The sequence below is a fragment of the Salmo salar genome, unplaced genomic scaffold, assembly GCF_965601325.2.
Source record: "Salmo salar unplaced genomic scaffold, fSalSal1 ptg000691l, whole genome shotgun sequence".
NCBI classification, from domain to species: domain Eukaryota; kingdom Metazoa; phylum Chordata; class Actinopteri; order Salmoniformes; family Salmonidae; genus Salmo; species Salmo salar.
The window spans coordinates 1,052,997-1,070,021 of NW_027675466.1; the positions used below are offsets into that span (position 1 = coordinate 1,052,997).

The 17,025-nt window shown below is 42.0% G+C and overlaps 1 protein-coding gene and 1 long non-coding RNA gene across 2 annotated transcripts; both read right to left on the bottom strand.

Moving 5' to 3' along the window:
* Positions 1 to 3,729: 3,729 nt before the first annotated feature.
* LOC123734131 (NLR family CARD domain-containing protein 3-like) lies at positions 3,730 to 6,700 on the bottom strand. The gene is made up of 2 exons (XM_082972480.1): positions 4,883 to 6,700; positions 3,730 to 4,456 (listed from the first exon to the last, which is right to left on the bottom strand). The coding sequence occupies exons 1-2, from the start codon at positions 6,262 to 6,264 to the stop codon at positions 4,231 to 4,233; spliced, it is 1,608 nt and encodes a 535-aa protein (XP_082828606.1). The 5' UTR covers positions 6,265 to 6,700; the 3' UTR covers positions 3,730 to 4,230.
* A 750-nt stretch (positions 6,701 to 7,450) lies between these two features.
* Positions 7,451 to 10,495, bottom strand: LOC123734127 (uncharacterized). Its single transcript, XR_014391585.1, has 4 exons — positions 10,370 to 10,495; positions 8,651 to 8,884; positions 7,811 to 7,927; positions 7,451 to 7,514 (listed from the first exon to the last, which is right to left on the bottom strand). It is a non-coding gene; the product is annotated as an uncharacterized LOC123734127 (long non-coding RNA).
* Between the last annotated feature and the right edge of the window lie 6,530 nt (positions 10,496 to 17,025).

Consider the following 17,025-nt stretch of genomic DNA (forward strand, 5'->3'; position numbering starts at 1 on the left):
TTGCTCAAGAATGGCAGCAGGCAGGTGTGAGTGCATCTGCACGCACAGTGAGGCGAAGACTTTCGGAGGATGGCCTGGTGTCAAGAAGGGCAGCAAAGAAGCAACTTCTCTCCAGGAAAAACATCAGGGACAGACTGATATTCTGCAAAAGGTACAGGGATTGGATTGCTGAGGACTGGGGTAAAGTCATTTTCTCTGATGAATCCCCTTTCTGATTGTTTGAGGCATCCGGAAAAAAGCTTGTCTGGAGAAGGCAAGGTGAGCACTACCATCAGTCCTGTGTCATGCCAACAGTAAAGCATCCTGAGACCATTCATGTGTGGGGTTGCTTCTCAGCCAAGGGAGTGGGCTCACTCACAATTTTGCCAAAGAACACAGCATGAATAAAGAATGGTACCAACACATCCTCCGAGAGCAACTTCTCCTAACCATCCAGGAACAGTTTGGTGACGAACAATGCCTTTTCCAGCATGATGGAGCACTTTGCCATAAGGCAAAAGTGATAACTAAGTGGCTCTGGGAACAAAACATTGATATTTTGGGTCCATGGCCAGGAAACTCCCCAGACCTTAATCCCATTGAGAACTTGTGGTCAATCCTCAAGAGGCAGGTGGACAAACAAAAACCCACAAATTCCGACAAACTCCAAGCATTGATTATGCAAGAATGGGCTGCCATCAGTCAGGATGTGGCCCAGAGGTTAATTGACAGCATGCCAGGGCAGATTGCAGAGGTCTTGGAAAAGAATGGTCAGCACTGCAAATATTGACTCATTGCTTCAACTTCATGTGATTGTCAATAAAAGCCTTTGACACTTATGAAATGCTTGTAATTATACTTCAGTATTCCATAGTAACATCTGACAAAAATATCTAAAGACACTGAAGCAGCAGACTTTGTGAAAATTAATATTTGTGTCATTCTCAAAACTTGTGGCCACGACTGTATATGTATGAATACCTTTAAACAAAAGGTGACATTCTGTACAGTCACCTAATATCCAACATTCTATCTCAAATCCAAAATGCTGGAGCATAGCACCAAATGTAAAACTGTAAGCTTCACTGTCCAAACACATATGGTGTGGACTATGTGTGTCTGGTAAACACATGTGGATCTGGTGAACAGTTATCACTTGTTGACCAACTACAGGAATACTGACCTCAGAGTCTCCAGTTTACAGTGGGGATTCCCCAGTCCAGCAGAGAGCAGCTTCACTCCTGAATCCTTCAGGTCATTGTTACTCAGGTCCAGCTCTCTCAGGTGTGAGGGGTTTGACCTCAGAGCTGAGACCAGAGAATCACAGCCTTCCTCTGTGACTCCACAGCCTGACAGCCTGCAAAGAGTCAAATCATATTAAAATCACACTGCTATGCTTTGGTGGTGAAAATAGTGGCAGTATCATTTTTCAACATATTCAGATATCAGTGTCCTAAAACCTTTCATATCTATTCGTAAATGAATGTATCATCATTAAAAATTACAAATTATCAAAGTTTTGCCTGCAGATAGAAACATGTATAATACAAATATTTGAGTAGACTGACCAGACCAGTTTAAAAGCAGTATCAGTCAAAAGACAGACAGTGAGGTATCAGATTTAGATTGTATTGAGTATACAGTCCACACATATCTATTTTGACAGTGAAGATGACATTTTAAATGTGGCTCTAAACTCCAACATTTTGGATTTCACATCAAATGTTTCATATGAGGTGACAGTATATAATGTCACCTTTTATTTGAGGATATTTTAATACATACAGTAAAGTCAGAAGTTTACATATACCTTAGCCAAATGCATTTAAACTCAATTTTTACAATTCCTGACATTTAATCCTAGTAAAAGTCCCCTGTCTTAGGTCAGTTAGGATCACCACTTTATTTTAAGAATGTGAAATGTCAGAATAATAGTAGAGAGAATGATTTATTTCAGCTTTTATTTCTTTCATCACATTCCCAGTGGGTCAGAAGTTTACATACACTCAATTAGTATTTGGTAGCATTGCCTTTAAATGGTTTAACTTGGGTTAAACGTTTTGGGTAGCCTTCCACAAGCTTCCCACAATAAGTTGGGTGAATTTTGGCCCATTCCTCCTGACAGAGCTGGTGTAACTGAGTCAGGTTTGTAGGCCTCTTGCTCGCACACGCTTTTTCAGTTCTGCCCACAAATTTTCTATAGGATTGAGGTCAAGGTTTTGTGATGGCCACTCCAATACCTTGACTTTGTTGTCCTTAAGCCATTTTGCCACAACTTTGGAAGTATGCTTGGGGTCATTGTCCATTTGGAAGACCCATTTGTGACCAAGCTTTAACTTCCTGACTGATGTCTCGAGATGTTGCTTCAATATATCCACAATTTTCCTGCCTCATGATGCCATCTATTTTGTGAAGTGCACCAGTCCCTCCTGCAGCAAAGCACCCCCACAACATGATGCTGCCACCGTCGTGCTTCACAGTTGGGATGGTATGATGGCTGTGTGGATCCATGGTGTTTAGACTTGCATACTATTGATTGAACGTATTATCTTCAGGCGTTTGGAAATTGCTCCCAAGGATGAAGCAGACTTGTGGAGGTCTACAATTTTTTTTTCTGAGATTTTGGCTGATTCCTTTTCATTTTCCCATGATGTCAAGCAAAGAGGCACTGAGTTTGAAGGTAGGCCTTGAAATACATCCAAATTATGTCAATTAGTCTATCAGATGCTTCTAAAGCCATGACATAATTTTCTGGAATTTTCCAAGCTGTTTAAAGGCACAGTCAACTTAGTGTATGTAAACTTCTGACCCACTGGAATTGTGATACAGTGAATTATAAGTGAAATAATCTGTCTGTAATCAATTGTTTCAAAAATTACTTGTGTCATGCACAAAGTAGATGTCCTAACCGACTTGCCAAAACTATATAGTTTGTTAACAAGAAATTTGTGGAGAGGTTCAAAAACACGTTTTAATGACTCCAACCTAAGTGTATGTACACTTCCGACTTCAACTGTATGTGATTGACGATTAAAAATTAAATTCTGATGATGCCATGATTAAGAAAAATCATGAATAAATCATGAATCAGAATGAGTGAGAAAGTTACAGAAGCCACAACAGAACATGCTAACCTCTCACCATTACCAATAACAGAGGCTACAACAAAACATGCTAACCTCTCACCATTACCAATAACAGAGGCTACAACAGAACATGCTAACCTCTCACCATTACCAATAACAGAGGATACAACAAAACATGCTAACCTCTCACCATTACCAATAACAGAGGCTACAACAAAACATGCTAACCTCTCACCATTACCAATAACAGAGGGGGTTTGATCTTTGTGCCTCCGTTTCTCATTTATCATCATTCACGATTCATTCATGGTTATTCATAATCATGGTAGCATCCACATGAATGTAGAAGTCACTGACAATAAAAGTGAAGTGACGCCAAAATGACAAGAGACATTATTTACTATTCAGTATCTATTAGGAAAAACATCATCCAAAACACAACCAAGACCAACTGCAAATGAATTCAACAAGTTAGTAGAATCACAAGCCTCACTGCAGGTGTCAGGAATCCCGCTTCCTGAGTCTGTTTCTGCCTGAGCTGACTGTTTTTTGTTTGGTGTCTAAGGTTTCGTTCAGAAACCTGTCTGGTTGCCAGGCAACGAAGTTAGGCGGGAGATCTAGTGATATTATTACCCTGTCTGGTTGCCAGGCAACGAAGTTAGGCGGGAGATCTAGTGATTACCCTACACCTGCATCTCATCAACCTTCTGCACACCTGGTCCTGATCATCACCTCTTCATAAGCCCTGAGCTGACATCCATTCCCTGCTGGATCGTTAGCAATGAACAGCCTCATGTTTCCTGAGCTAGTCTTGTTGTTTTGTTCTTGTTACTGGTTACTCCCCCCCCGTTTACTCTGTCTACAGTCATCCTCCCGGAACATTCAACTCCCTTGCCTGGCCGTCGGTGGATACAGTGACGTCATTGAATCCACCCATCTACTCTCATCAACTCACCTCCGCTGCCGCTCCGTCTCCTGGATCACTCAAATTACACATCAAGACCACCAATAAATACTCACCTTCATTTTACTCACCTTGTCCTGGTCTGCTTCTGGGTTCTGTCTTAGAGAAACGTGACAGCAGGCATGGAATATGGGACAACATGCTAAACTTATGACTATTTTAATACACTATAAGTAATATGTCCGAATAATTACGACTTTTTCAAATGGGAGAACTACATGCATAAAGTACTTTCATATCTGATAATACTGACCTCAGAGTCTTCAGTTTACAGTGGGGATTCCCCAGTCCAGCAGAGAGCAGCTTCACGCCTGAATGCTTCAGGTCATTGTTACTTAGGTCCAGATCTCTCAGGTGTGAGGGGTTTGAACTGAGAACTGAGGCCAACACTTTACAGGATGTGTCTGTGAGTTTACAGCCAGTGAGTCTGCAAACACAGAAGAAATACAATGACAGACAGGTTGTATTAAAATGATACGCTTAGCTTTCTCTGTTTACGCTGTTACCCATTTACAAATAATGTGTTGGGTTTGACCTCAGAGCTGAGACCAGAGAAGCACAGCCTTCCTCTGTGACTCCACAGCCTGACAAAGAGATCATGACTTCAAACACATTGTTAATTTAGTGTAGAAGGACAATGGCAGATGCATTTGGTTAATTCTCCCAAACAACATATAGATTCTTCTTCTGTCTCCTAGAGTTGTATGGTCATATTGTTATACTAATGTGAAAATCAATGCGTTTATTCAATGTTTTCAATATAATATTAAACACATATTATAATGCATATTTTTCTTTAACCTGAATATTTCTTCCTGATGATTAGTTTTTATATGTCATTTTATGTACTCACAGAAATGCACTGGAGGCTTTGAACACTGGCAGCAGCCTCAGAAGACCTTCCTCTGATCTGGAGTATTTCTTCAGGTCAAACACATCCAGCTCCTTTTCTGAAGTCAGCAACACAAAGACCAGAGCTGACCACTGTGCAGGTGACAGGTTGGGTTCTGAGAGACTTCCTGATCTCAGGAAGCTTTGGATCTCCTCCACTAGAGAATGGTCATTCAGTTCATTCAGACAGTGGAACAGATTGATGCTCCTCTCTGGAGAGGGATTCTCCCTGATCTTCTCCTTGATGTACTTGACTGTTTTTTCATGGGTCTTTGAGCTGCTTCTTGTCTTTGTCAGTAGATCTCGTAAGTGCTTCTGATTGGACTCCAGTGAGAGGCCCAGAAGGAAGCGGAGGAACAGGTCCAGGTTTCCCATCTCACTGTGTAAGGCTTTATCCACAGCACTCTTGTAGAAAGAAACTTTAGGCTTGTCTCTGAACATCACAGAAAGGTTCCTGGACGTTGATTGCGGTTCGGCCATTAGATTCTCATTGTTGTTGATGAATGAGAGGAACACATATACAGCAGCCAGAAACTCCTGAATGCTCAGATGCACGAAGCAGTACACCTTGTCTTGGTACAGAACACATTCCTCTTTAAAGAGCTGTGTGCACAATCCTGAGTACACTGAGGCTTCATTGACATCAATGCCAGCCTCTTTCAGGTCTTCTTCATAGAAAATCAGATTGCCATTCACAAGCTGTTGAAAAGCCAGTTTTCCCAGTGACAGAATGCTCTCTTTATTCCAGTGTGGACCTGTCTCTTCTTTCCCAAGATACTTTTCATTCTTCTGTTTGGTATAAAACTCCACAAGGTGTGTGTACATCTCAGTCAGAGTCTTGGGCATCTCTTCTCTCTTATGTTTCAGCATGTGTTCAAGGACTGTTGCAGAAATCCAACAGAAGACTGGAATGTGGCACATGATGTGGAGGCTCCTTGATGTCTTTATGTGTGAGATGATTCTGCTGGCCAGCTCCTCATCACTGAATCTCTTCCTGAAGTACTCCTCCTTCTGTGGGTCATTGAACCCTCGTACCTCTGTCACCTGGTCAACACACCCTGAAGGGATCTTATTGGCTGCTGCAGGTCGGGTAGTTATCCAGAGGAGAGCAGAGGGAAGCAGGTTTCCATTGATGAGATTTGTCAGCAGAACATCCACTGAGGTTGACTCTGTGACGTCCCAACAGATCTTGTTCTTCTGGAAGTCTAGGGGCAGTCGGCACTCATCCAGACCATCAAAGATGAACAGAACTTTGTACTTGCCGTAGTTGGAGATTCTTGATTGTTTGGTTTCCATTGAGAAGTGATTGAGAAGTTCAATCAAAGTGTTTTTGTCCCCTTTCATCAAATTCAGCTCCCGGAAAGGGAATGAAAACACAAATTGGACATCCTGATTTGCTTTTCCTTCAGCCCAGTCCAGAATGAACTTCTGCACAGAGACTGTTTTTCCAATGCCAGCGACTCCCTTTGTCAGCACAGTTCTGATAAGTTTGTCTTGTCCAGTTAAGGGTTTGAAGATGTCGTTACATTTGATTGCAGTCTCTGGTCTTGCTTGTTTCCTGGTTGTTGTCTCAATCTGTCTCAGCTCATGTTCATTATTGACCTCTCCTGTTCCTCCCTCTGTGATGTAGAGCTCTGTGTAGATCTTATTGAGAAGTGTTGGGTTTCCTTGTTTAGCGATCCCCTCAAATACACATTGAAACTTCTTCTTTAGATTAGATTTGAGTTCACGTTGGCAAATCACAGCAAGCTCATCTGAATAAAGAAATACCACAGAGGATATTAATATTACATCTGTTTTCATGCCTACAGTATTGTAGGACTGTTATAAAGTTTAAATTATAATAATTTCTTCTCTTAACTGATTGTATAAATGTTTCCATTATGTTATTATTGGTATTATTGATGATATTATTAGTGTTGTCCCTCCCTCCTCTCTCTCTCTCTTTCCCTCTCTAATTGTCTCTCTGTCCTCTGTCTCTCCTCTTCTCTCTCTCTAAATTAATCACCACAACACATCCCTGCTGCTACTTGATGAGGTCACAAGGTGTTGCGTTAAGGCTGCTACAATATCATTGTGTTTCACAGCTACTTTAGCTACAGCTTTTAAATGTTATAAAACATCATTCAACATGAGGCAGACAGATCTTACATTTCTCCAGTGTGTCAGCAAGCTCCTTCTGGTTCATTTTCCTCAGGATGTGCAGTGTGATCTTCAGAGCCCCCTCTCTGGCACTGCTCTCCTGCTTCTCATCTTCAGCATCCACCACTTCCTCATCCTGCTTCTGACTCTCAAAGCCTTCTGGGAGTTCTGGACTAAGAATCCTCTTGAACATCTTCAGCTCGTTCTTCACAAATGTCATCATTTTCTCTTCAAGCATCTGAAATAAATAAAGTAAATAAGTTAAGCAAGAGAAGAAATGCTTTCTCATTAACACATTCATGAATAATTGACAGATAAACTTTACTTGAGGTAAACAAAAACAAATGTACATAACAGGACCACATACACTGAATATAGAGTCCAGGTCTGTTTGATGACTCTGGGAAGACTGACCACTGAGAATCTCTGACTCTGATCTCTCCTGTTGGTTTCTGTGGACAAAACATGAGATTACATCTCCTCAACCAGGGAGTCACACACACACACACACACACACACACACACACACACACACACACACACACACACACACACACACACACACACACACACACGCAGGGAGGGAACGTTGTGTTTGTTTAATATTGTTTTAGGACTATGAAAATGGACTAAAGGATTAGCCTATGGATTATGAAAACAACAAAAAGAATTGTGAAAATGGGAGAGGAGAAATGACTAGAGACAGTGTTGTTTAACTCACTGACCATGACCCATGAGTTCTTCTTACCTTTGTTCAGTAGAAACGTCTCCCTCTCTAAAGAATATAGGAGGCTCCATAGACTTGTCACTCTTCATGGACACACAGCTGGGTACAGGGGAGGCTGGTCTCTCCTGCTTGATTGGTCTTCAACACAACAGAGACAAACATTACATCTCTCATCTACTCTGATCTCAGATGGGGAAACATAAGAAGAGTTCCAAAACGCTACATATCTCTTTACAGAAATGAGCTTTTATTGTTTAAAGAAATTATGTATTAATTATTACATCTCTCACAGACAAGGATTTGTTTAAAATCTATCACTTGATGGTTTCATTGCAGAGAGACAAAAATCATGTTTTTTTATGCAAAATGCTATATATCTCCCTCACTCTCAAATGTGACCGACCGGCTCAATTTGGTAATTAACTGAATAACTACATATATAGTGTTTTTGGTTTATGTAAGTTTAATTGTTTGTTATGCTATAAATTGTTTTTTTATGGTTGTAAGTGATAAAATTAACAAGAACATGGTATATTTTTCAATTCTCAGTAATTACTACTTTAGTAAGGAATAACACATTTTTTCAGTACTACTGCAGTTGCTAAATAATTCCAATAGATGGGAACATAAGACCACAATGACATTTCAGAATATTAGTTTAGTTTTCTCCCTGGATACACCACCACTCCCGACGCTTCCTGCAGAACCCCTGCAGTACCTCCGCAGACCCCGGATTGAGAACCCCTGATTTAGCAGATGCTCTTATCCAGAGAGATTTACAGTAAGTGCATTCACCTTATTAAGATAGATATTTATTTAGGAAATAAACTTAATGAATTATTCATAAAATTGTTATCTCACCTCTTAGCTTTGGTGTTATGTCCCCCAGAGAGATGCATTTTGGAGGCAGGGCCCCTCTCCTCTCTCTCCACAGAGAGATGCATTTTAGAGGCAGGGCCCCCCTCCTCTCTGTCCCCAGAGAGACTCATTTTAGAGGCAGGGCCCCCCTCCTTCCTCTCCCCAGAGAGACTCATTTTAGAGGCAGGGCCCCCCTCCTCTCTCTCCCCAGAGAGACTCATTTTAGAGCACTGACCCCTGTAAACAGAGATCCAGCATGTTGGTTGTGGTTAACACAGTGACAACTAAACAGAGATCCAGCATGTTGGTTGTGGTTAACACAGTGACAACTAGTTCTTGACTGTCAATTGTTCTCATGTATTCATTATTTCTTAGAGAAATAAAACATTTACTAACAGACACATAGAAACAGTCAGGTGATTTAATGCATCACATGAACATGTAGTTGTGACATTTCATCTTCATGGTAACTGTCAATAATAATAATAAGTCACTGTTTGTTAAGGTAGTAATAGACAGAACAACAACAATAACAATAATAATAATAATAATAATAACAATAATAATAAGTCACTGTTTGTTAGTTATAGACAGAACAGCAACAATAATAATAATAATAATAATAAGTCACTGTTTGTTAAGGTAGTTATAGACAGAACAGCAACAATAATAATAATAATAATAACAATAACAATAATAATAATAAGTCACTGTTTGTTAAGGTAGTAATAGACAGAACAACAACAATAACAATAATAATAATAATAATAATAATAAGTCACTGTTTGTTATGGTAGTTATAGACAGTACAGCAACAACAATAATAATAATAACAATAACAATAACAATAATAATAATAAGTCACTGTTTGTTAAGGTAGTAATAGACAGTACAGCAACAATAATAATAATAATAATAATAACAATAATAATAAGTCACTGTTTGTTAAGGTAGTTATAGACAGTACAGCAACAATAATAATAATAATAATAATAATAAGTCACTGTTTGTTAAGGTAGTTATAGACAGTACAGCAACACAAGGCCATGTCTCACACGTATTTGTATTCACTAACAGTAGGCTATTTATTGTCTTTCAATCTGTTCTTTTCTAAACGTATCTGAGAATGTAGACCGAAGGGCTAAAACGGACATGATTGATCCGAGGAGGAAATTGTTGATCCATTCAAAAGGTTTTTTGCATCAAGTGAGAGAGGTTATATTATGTAAAGTAGACTAGGTTATAATGTATAATAGCAGTTTGTTTGTGATATGCAGATCAAGGTCTATACCTCGGCTATAGCCTACATATCATAGATGACCAGCCTAAACCTGTTCAGATCAACATAATGTTATAGTCCTACCAGTAGCAGGACAGAGAATGTACTGTATATAACCTACATATCATAGATGACCAGTCTAAACTTGTTCAGATCAACATAATGTTATAGTCCTACCAGTAGCAGGACAGAGAATGTACTGTATATAACCTACATATCATAGATGACCAGCCTAAACCTGTTCAGATCAGTTCACAGAGAACATCAGGTTTGTCTGCATGATAAGTGATCATAGCCTTATAATAGTTTGTAGGTAGTCTAGACCAACAGTACGAGAGTCTGCCCGTCTTTCCTACATACCAACACATTTATTCAATGTTACCGAGAAATATGTGCCACAGTTTCAACAGCCATTTTTGTAACTGCGTAGACAACACACTTACTTTCACGTTCATATGAGGAAATCACAAAACTTCTGACAGTCACTGGTGCAGCCGCCTGTTTTCTTGCAGATGAAGTAGCTTTCACAGGCAGCTCATTCAACCAGCCTAAACAACAGGAAATACAAGATGTCAAATGGTCAAAAGTGAATCTCAATAGAGCCATATTCATTAGAGAGGTATATTGCTGCAGATGTTGGATCTTAATTTGAGCCAGTTTGCTACACCAGGAAAATAATCCTGCAGAAACAGGACATTTGAATTATTGTGTGGATTATAATTAATGAACAGTTTTAAAATGGAAAAGTGGAATTTATCATCTTCAGAAACCTTTTCTAAAGTTTAATTACACTCAAATATACTACAAGTTTAGTTTTTCTGCAACAGGGTGATCAAATTAAGATCCTACATCTGTACAGATTTTATGTCTTTATCTGAAAAGGGCAGTTTGAGTTATTAGGAATAACATTGCAACTGTCAGCTGATGTAAACCTCTGTGATTGGATGTTATAGACCCCCATACATATCCCCATGTACAATTATGTGTACAGATGTAGGATCTTAATTTGATCACCCCCCACTGCAGAAGAACTTTCCAGCAATGCAGGAAATGTAAAACTTGTAGTGTATTTGAGGTTTAAAAAGGCTTCTGAAGTCTGTAATTTCCACTTAGAAATTTCAGACTTGAGTTTTCTGTCTCAGTAGTAGTAGACTGTTAGGAGTGTTTTACTGTCATTCACTATACTAACATTACACCAACCTGTCTCAGTAGTAGTAGACTCTTAGGAGTGTTTTACTGTCATTCACTATACTAACATTACACCAACCTGTCTCAGTAGTAGTAGACTGTTAGGAGAGTTTTACTTTCATTCACTATACTAACATTACATTTCAAGACTGGGCATTCAACTGAGACTGCTCTTCTCTGTGTCACGGAGGCTCTCCGCACTGCTAAAGCTAACTCTCTCTCCTCTGCTCTCATCCTTCTAGACCTATCTGCTGCCTTTGATACTGTGTACCATCAGATCCTCCTCTCCACCCTCTCCGAGCTGGGCATCTCCGGCGCGGCCCACGCCTGGATTGCGTCCTACCTGACAGGTCGCTCCTACCAGGTGGTGTGGCGAGAATCTGTCTCCGCACCACGTGCTCTCACCACTGGTGTCCCCCAGGGCTCTGTTCTAGGCCCTCTCCTATTCTCGCTATACACCAAGTCACTTGGCTCTGTCATATCCTCACATGGTCTCTCCTATCATTGCTATGCAGATGACACACAATTAATCTTCTCCTTTCCCGCTTCTGACAACCAGGTGGCGAATCGCATCTCTGCATGTCTGGCAGACATATCAGTGTGGATGACGGATCACCACCTCAAGCTGAACCTCGGCAAGACGGAGCTGCTCTTCCTCCCGGGGAAGGACTGCCCGTTCCATGATCTCGCCATCACGGTTGACAACTCCCTTGTGTCCTCCTCCCAGAGTGCTAAGAGCCTCGGCGTGACCCTGGACAACACCCTGTCGTTCTCCACTAACATCATGGCGGTGACCCGATCCTGTAGGTTCATGCTCTACAACATTCGCAGAGTACGACCCTGCCTCACACAGGAAGCGGCGCAGGTCCTAATCCAGGCACTTGTCATCTCCCGTCTGGATTACTGCAAATCGTTGTTGGCTGGGCTCCCTGCCTGTGCCATTAAACCCCTACAACTCATCCAGAACGCCGCAGCCCGTCTGGTGTTCAACCTTCCCAAGTTCTCTCACGTCACCCCGCTCCTCCGCTCTCTCCACTGGCTTCCAGTCGAAGCTCGCATCCGCTACAAGACCATGGTGCTTGCCTACGGAGCTGTGAGGGGAACGGCACCTCCGTACCTTCAGGCTCTGATCAGGCCCTACACCCAAACAAGGGCACTGCGTTCATCCACCTCTGGCCTGCTGGCCCCCCTACCTCTGAGGAAGCACAGTTCCCGCTCAGCCCAGTCAAAACTGTTCGCTGCTCTGGCACCCCAATGGTGGAACAAGCTCCCTCACGACACCAGGACAGCGGAGTCAATCACCACCTTCCGGAGACACCTGAAACCCCACCTCTTTAAGGAATACCTAGGATAGGATAAAGTAATCCTTCTAACCCCCCTTAAAAGATTTAGATGCACTATTGTAAGTGGTTGTTCCACTGGATATTATAAGGTGAATGCACCAATTTGTAAGTCGCTCTGGATAAGAGCGTCTGCTAAATGACTTAAATGTAAATGTAAATTTATTTATCTACACACTTTACAATAATCCCAGGCAGGATTCTCACCTTGAAACTTCATTGAGATTTTTTTCTGTTCTGTTGTGTATATTCTGATGGATGAGGCCTGAGCTGGAATGTGAAGCTAACTGAAGCTGGCTAGCTTTAGAAAACCAGTATATCAAGCCTGTATCATAGTATACCCTTCAGGCTACGTTCAGGTTTCAGCAAGAGGCAGGTATCAACATGCCGAGTCGTAGGCTACAACCTGGGTTGTATTCATTAGTTTACTCCACAGCCAACAGTTTTAAGATGTTAAATAAAACATAAACCGTTTACTCTAAACGCTGTACAATGTGACCTAAACGGTTTCTGTTGCCAAACGTTTTGCTACGGTGGGCACTAATGAATACACTCAGCCTGTTTTGAGGAAGTGTAAGTTGTTGTTAGTCTCTCAAACAATATTTATTAGTCTCTCTTTCACACAACATACCTTCCTGAGTGAAAGGAGTTAACTGTAGATTATAAAGAGAACATGTTTGTTTGTTGCTTGTTGTGTTTTAAGCCTGTTTTGAGAAGACAAGTCTATAGACCTATGATACAGTACACTCTTAGAATAAAGGGTTCCAAACGGGTCCTCCGGCCGTCCCCGTAGGAGAACGCTTTTGGGTTCCAGGTAGAACCCTTCTGGCTTCCATGTAGAACCCTCTGTGGAAAGGGTTCTTCACGGAACCCAAAAGTGTTCTACCTAGTACCTAAAAGGGTTCTACAAAGGGTTCTCCTATGGGGACAGCCAAAGAACCCTTTTAGATTGTAGATAGTGTAGGAGCGATCACTCTGGGGCACACAGATGGGCACAGAACGAATTCACCCCACGCATCTAATTTATATCAAAACATTTTAAGGAGAGTAGGACTATTATAACACTGTCCACCAAAAATATAATTAACTATATGAATACACATAACAATACCATCAACTATATTAATACACATAACAATATCATCAACTATATTAATACACATAACAATATCATCAACTATATTAATACACACAACAATACCATCAACTATATTAATACACATAACAATATCACCAACTATATTAATACACACAACAATACCATCAACTATATTAATACACATAACAATATCACCAACTATATTAATACACACAACAATACCATCAACTATATTAATACACATAACAATATCATCAACTATATTAATACACACAACAATATCATCAACTATATGAATACACACAACAATATCACCAACTATATGAATACACACAACAATATCACCAACTATATTAATACACACAACAATATCATCAACTATATTAATACACATAACAATCGTCATCTTACCTTTTATCTCTCAATAGAAACAGAGTCTGAATGATCATTCGGTCGTTGAAAGTTACATTCGTTTGCTCTGCTCATTTACATATCAGGTTCTACCTGTTCTCTCTCCGAGTCCCTCTCTCTTTACAGCTCTTACAATGAGCCTTGGCAAACATTCTACAACTGTCTGGAAGTCTATTGGAGGGATGGTTGTGTTCTATTGTGTTGAGACCTGGTGACTGAGACGGCCGTGGCATATTGTGAAACATCAGCAAGTTCAGCAGTCTTCATCACTGAAGCTCCTGCCAATCGTGCCCCAACAATCACCAATCGTTAAGCTCTTCCCGAGCAGGGTCACAGTCTCTCCTGGTTGCAACTCCTCTCTCCCCAGGGGTAGCAGCTCCTCTCTCCCCAGGGGTAGCAGCTCTTCTCTCCCCAGGGGTTGCAGCTCCTCTCTCCCCAGGGGTAGCAGCTCCTCTCTCCCCAGGGGTTGCAGCTCCTCTCTCTCCCCAGGGGTAGCAGCTCCTCTCTCCCCAGGGGTAGCAGCTCCTCTCTCCCCAGGGGTAGCAGCTCCTCTCTCTCCCCAGGGGTAGCAGCTCCTCTCTCCCCAGGGGTAGCAGCTCCTCTCTCCCCAGGGGTAGCAGCTCCTCTCTCCCCAGGGGTGGCAGCTCTTCTCTCCCCAGGGGTAGCAGCTCCTCTCTCCCCAGGGGTAGCAGCTCCTCTCTCCCCAGGGGTAGCAGCTCCTCTCTCCCCAGGGGTAGCAGCTCCTCTCTCCACAGGGGTAGCAGCTCCTCTCTCCCCAGGGGTAGCAGCTCCTCTCTCCCCAGGGGTAGCAGCTCCTCTCTCCCCAGGGGTAGCAGCTCCTCTCTCTCCCCAGGGGTAGCAGCTCCTCTCTCCCCAGGTGTAGCAGCTCCTCTCTCCCCAGGGGTAGCAGCTCCTCTCTCCCCTAGGATGTGAAGACATTGGTGGCTTAGCCCATAGCCAGTAGGGGGGTCCGGGACAGAATTTCAACAACTAAAACCATGAATACAACACCAGTGTATTGCCAAAAATCACTCAAGAACTTCAAACATAGACTCTGACCTGTCTAATGAGCCAAACTGATTAAAGAATCCCACAGTACCTAAACACTCACTCTCTCTATCTCTCTGCCTCTCTCTGTCTCTCTCTCTCTCTCTCTCTCTCTCTCTCTCTCTCTCTCTCTCTCTCACACACACACACACACACACACACACATACAGACTCACAAACAGTGCAGTAATTAGAACCCCTATAGCAGCTATAAGTAATACAGTCTACTGTACACTCCCCTCCTCTGTCTCTCTCCATCACTTTCTCTGTGTCATCTGTTGCTGTTTCTGTGTCTTGTCTGGTGTCTCTCTCCATCATATCCTATTCTTCTGTTACTGTCTCTGTGTCTTGTCTGGTGTCTCTCTCCATCATATCCTATTCTTCTGTTGCTGTCTCTGTGTCTTGTCTGGTGTCTCTCTCCATCACCAGAATAATTGGTGAAGGTTAGGCCTACTACAATACAACATTCAAAACATGAAAACACAACTACATAACTAGCCTGTTCAACCTCTCTTTCGTATCGTCTGAGATCGCTAAAGATTGGAAAGCTGCCGTGGTCATCCCCCTCTTCAAAGGGGGTGACACTCTAGACCCAAACTGTTACAGACCTATATCCATCCTATCCTGCCTTTCTAAAGTCTTCGAAAGCCAAGTTAATAAACAGATCACCGACCATCTCGAATCCCACCGTTCCTTCTCCGCTATGCAATCTGGTTTCAGAACTGATCATGGGTGCACCTCAGCCACGCTCAAGGTCCTTAACGATATCATAACCGCCATTGATAAAAGACAATACTGTGCAGCCGTCTTCATCGACCTGGCCAAGGCTTTCGACTCTGTCAATCCCCACATTCTTATCGGCAGACTCAATAGCCTTGGCTTCTCAAATGATTGCCTCGCCTGGTTCACCAACTACTTCTCAGATAGAGTTCAGTGTGTGAAATCGGAGGGCCTGTTGTCCGGACCTCTGGCGGTCTCTATGGGGGTGCCACAGGGTTCAATTCTCGGGCCAACTCTTTTCTCTATATACATCAATGATGTCGCTCTTGCTGCTGGTGAGTCTCTGATCCACCTCTACGCAGACGACACCATTCTGTATACATCTGGCCCTTCTTTGGACACTGTGTTAACAAACCTCCAAACGACCTTCAATGCCATACAACTCTGCAACAAAGTATCCTTCACTCACAACCACCAGCTGCCTCTAATTGGAGGTCATTGAAAAAACACAACATAGAAAGAGAAACCTAGAATAAACATAGAAATGGAAAATATAGAACATACATCAAAACCCCGAAACACACAAAACTAACACCCCTCTGCCACGCCCTGACCAAACTACAATAACAAATAACCCCTTTTACTAGTCAGGACGTGACATTTATCCCATGTGTAACTCTGTGTTGTTTCTGTCAAACTGCTTTGCTTTATCTTGGCCAGGTCGCAGTTATAAATGAGAACTTGTTCTCAACTGGCCTACCTGGTTAAATAAAGGTACATAAAATAAGAAATAACACAGAACTCTCAACTAGTTTCATCAAACAGAAAAACAACAAGAAAGCTGGATAAACACATTCAGATTTCTAGATGCTGCACTTTTCTTTTGCGTTTTAGGGGTCATAGGTCAGATCAGTTGTCATGGTTGATATGCATGGACTAAAAAACAAACTTGAAACCATTTTTCTCAGATTCACTGTTTGTGTAGACTGCTCCTTGTCTTTTCTAGGGCAGTAGTTCAGGTGGCTGTTTGTGTAGACTGCTCCTTGTCTTTTCTAGGGCAGTAGTTCAGGTGGCTGTGTGTGTAGACTGCTCCTTGTCTTTTCTAGGGCAGTAGTTCAGGTGGCTGTTTGTGTAGACTGCTCCTTGTCTTTTCTAGGGCAGTAGTTCAGGTGGCTGTTTGTGTAGACTGCTCCTTGTCTTTTCTAGGGCAGTAGTTCAGGTGGCTGTTTGTGTAGATGCTGTTTGTCTTTTCTAGGACAGTAGTTCAGGTGGCTGTTTGTGTAGATGCTGTTTG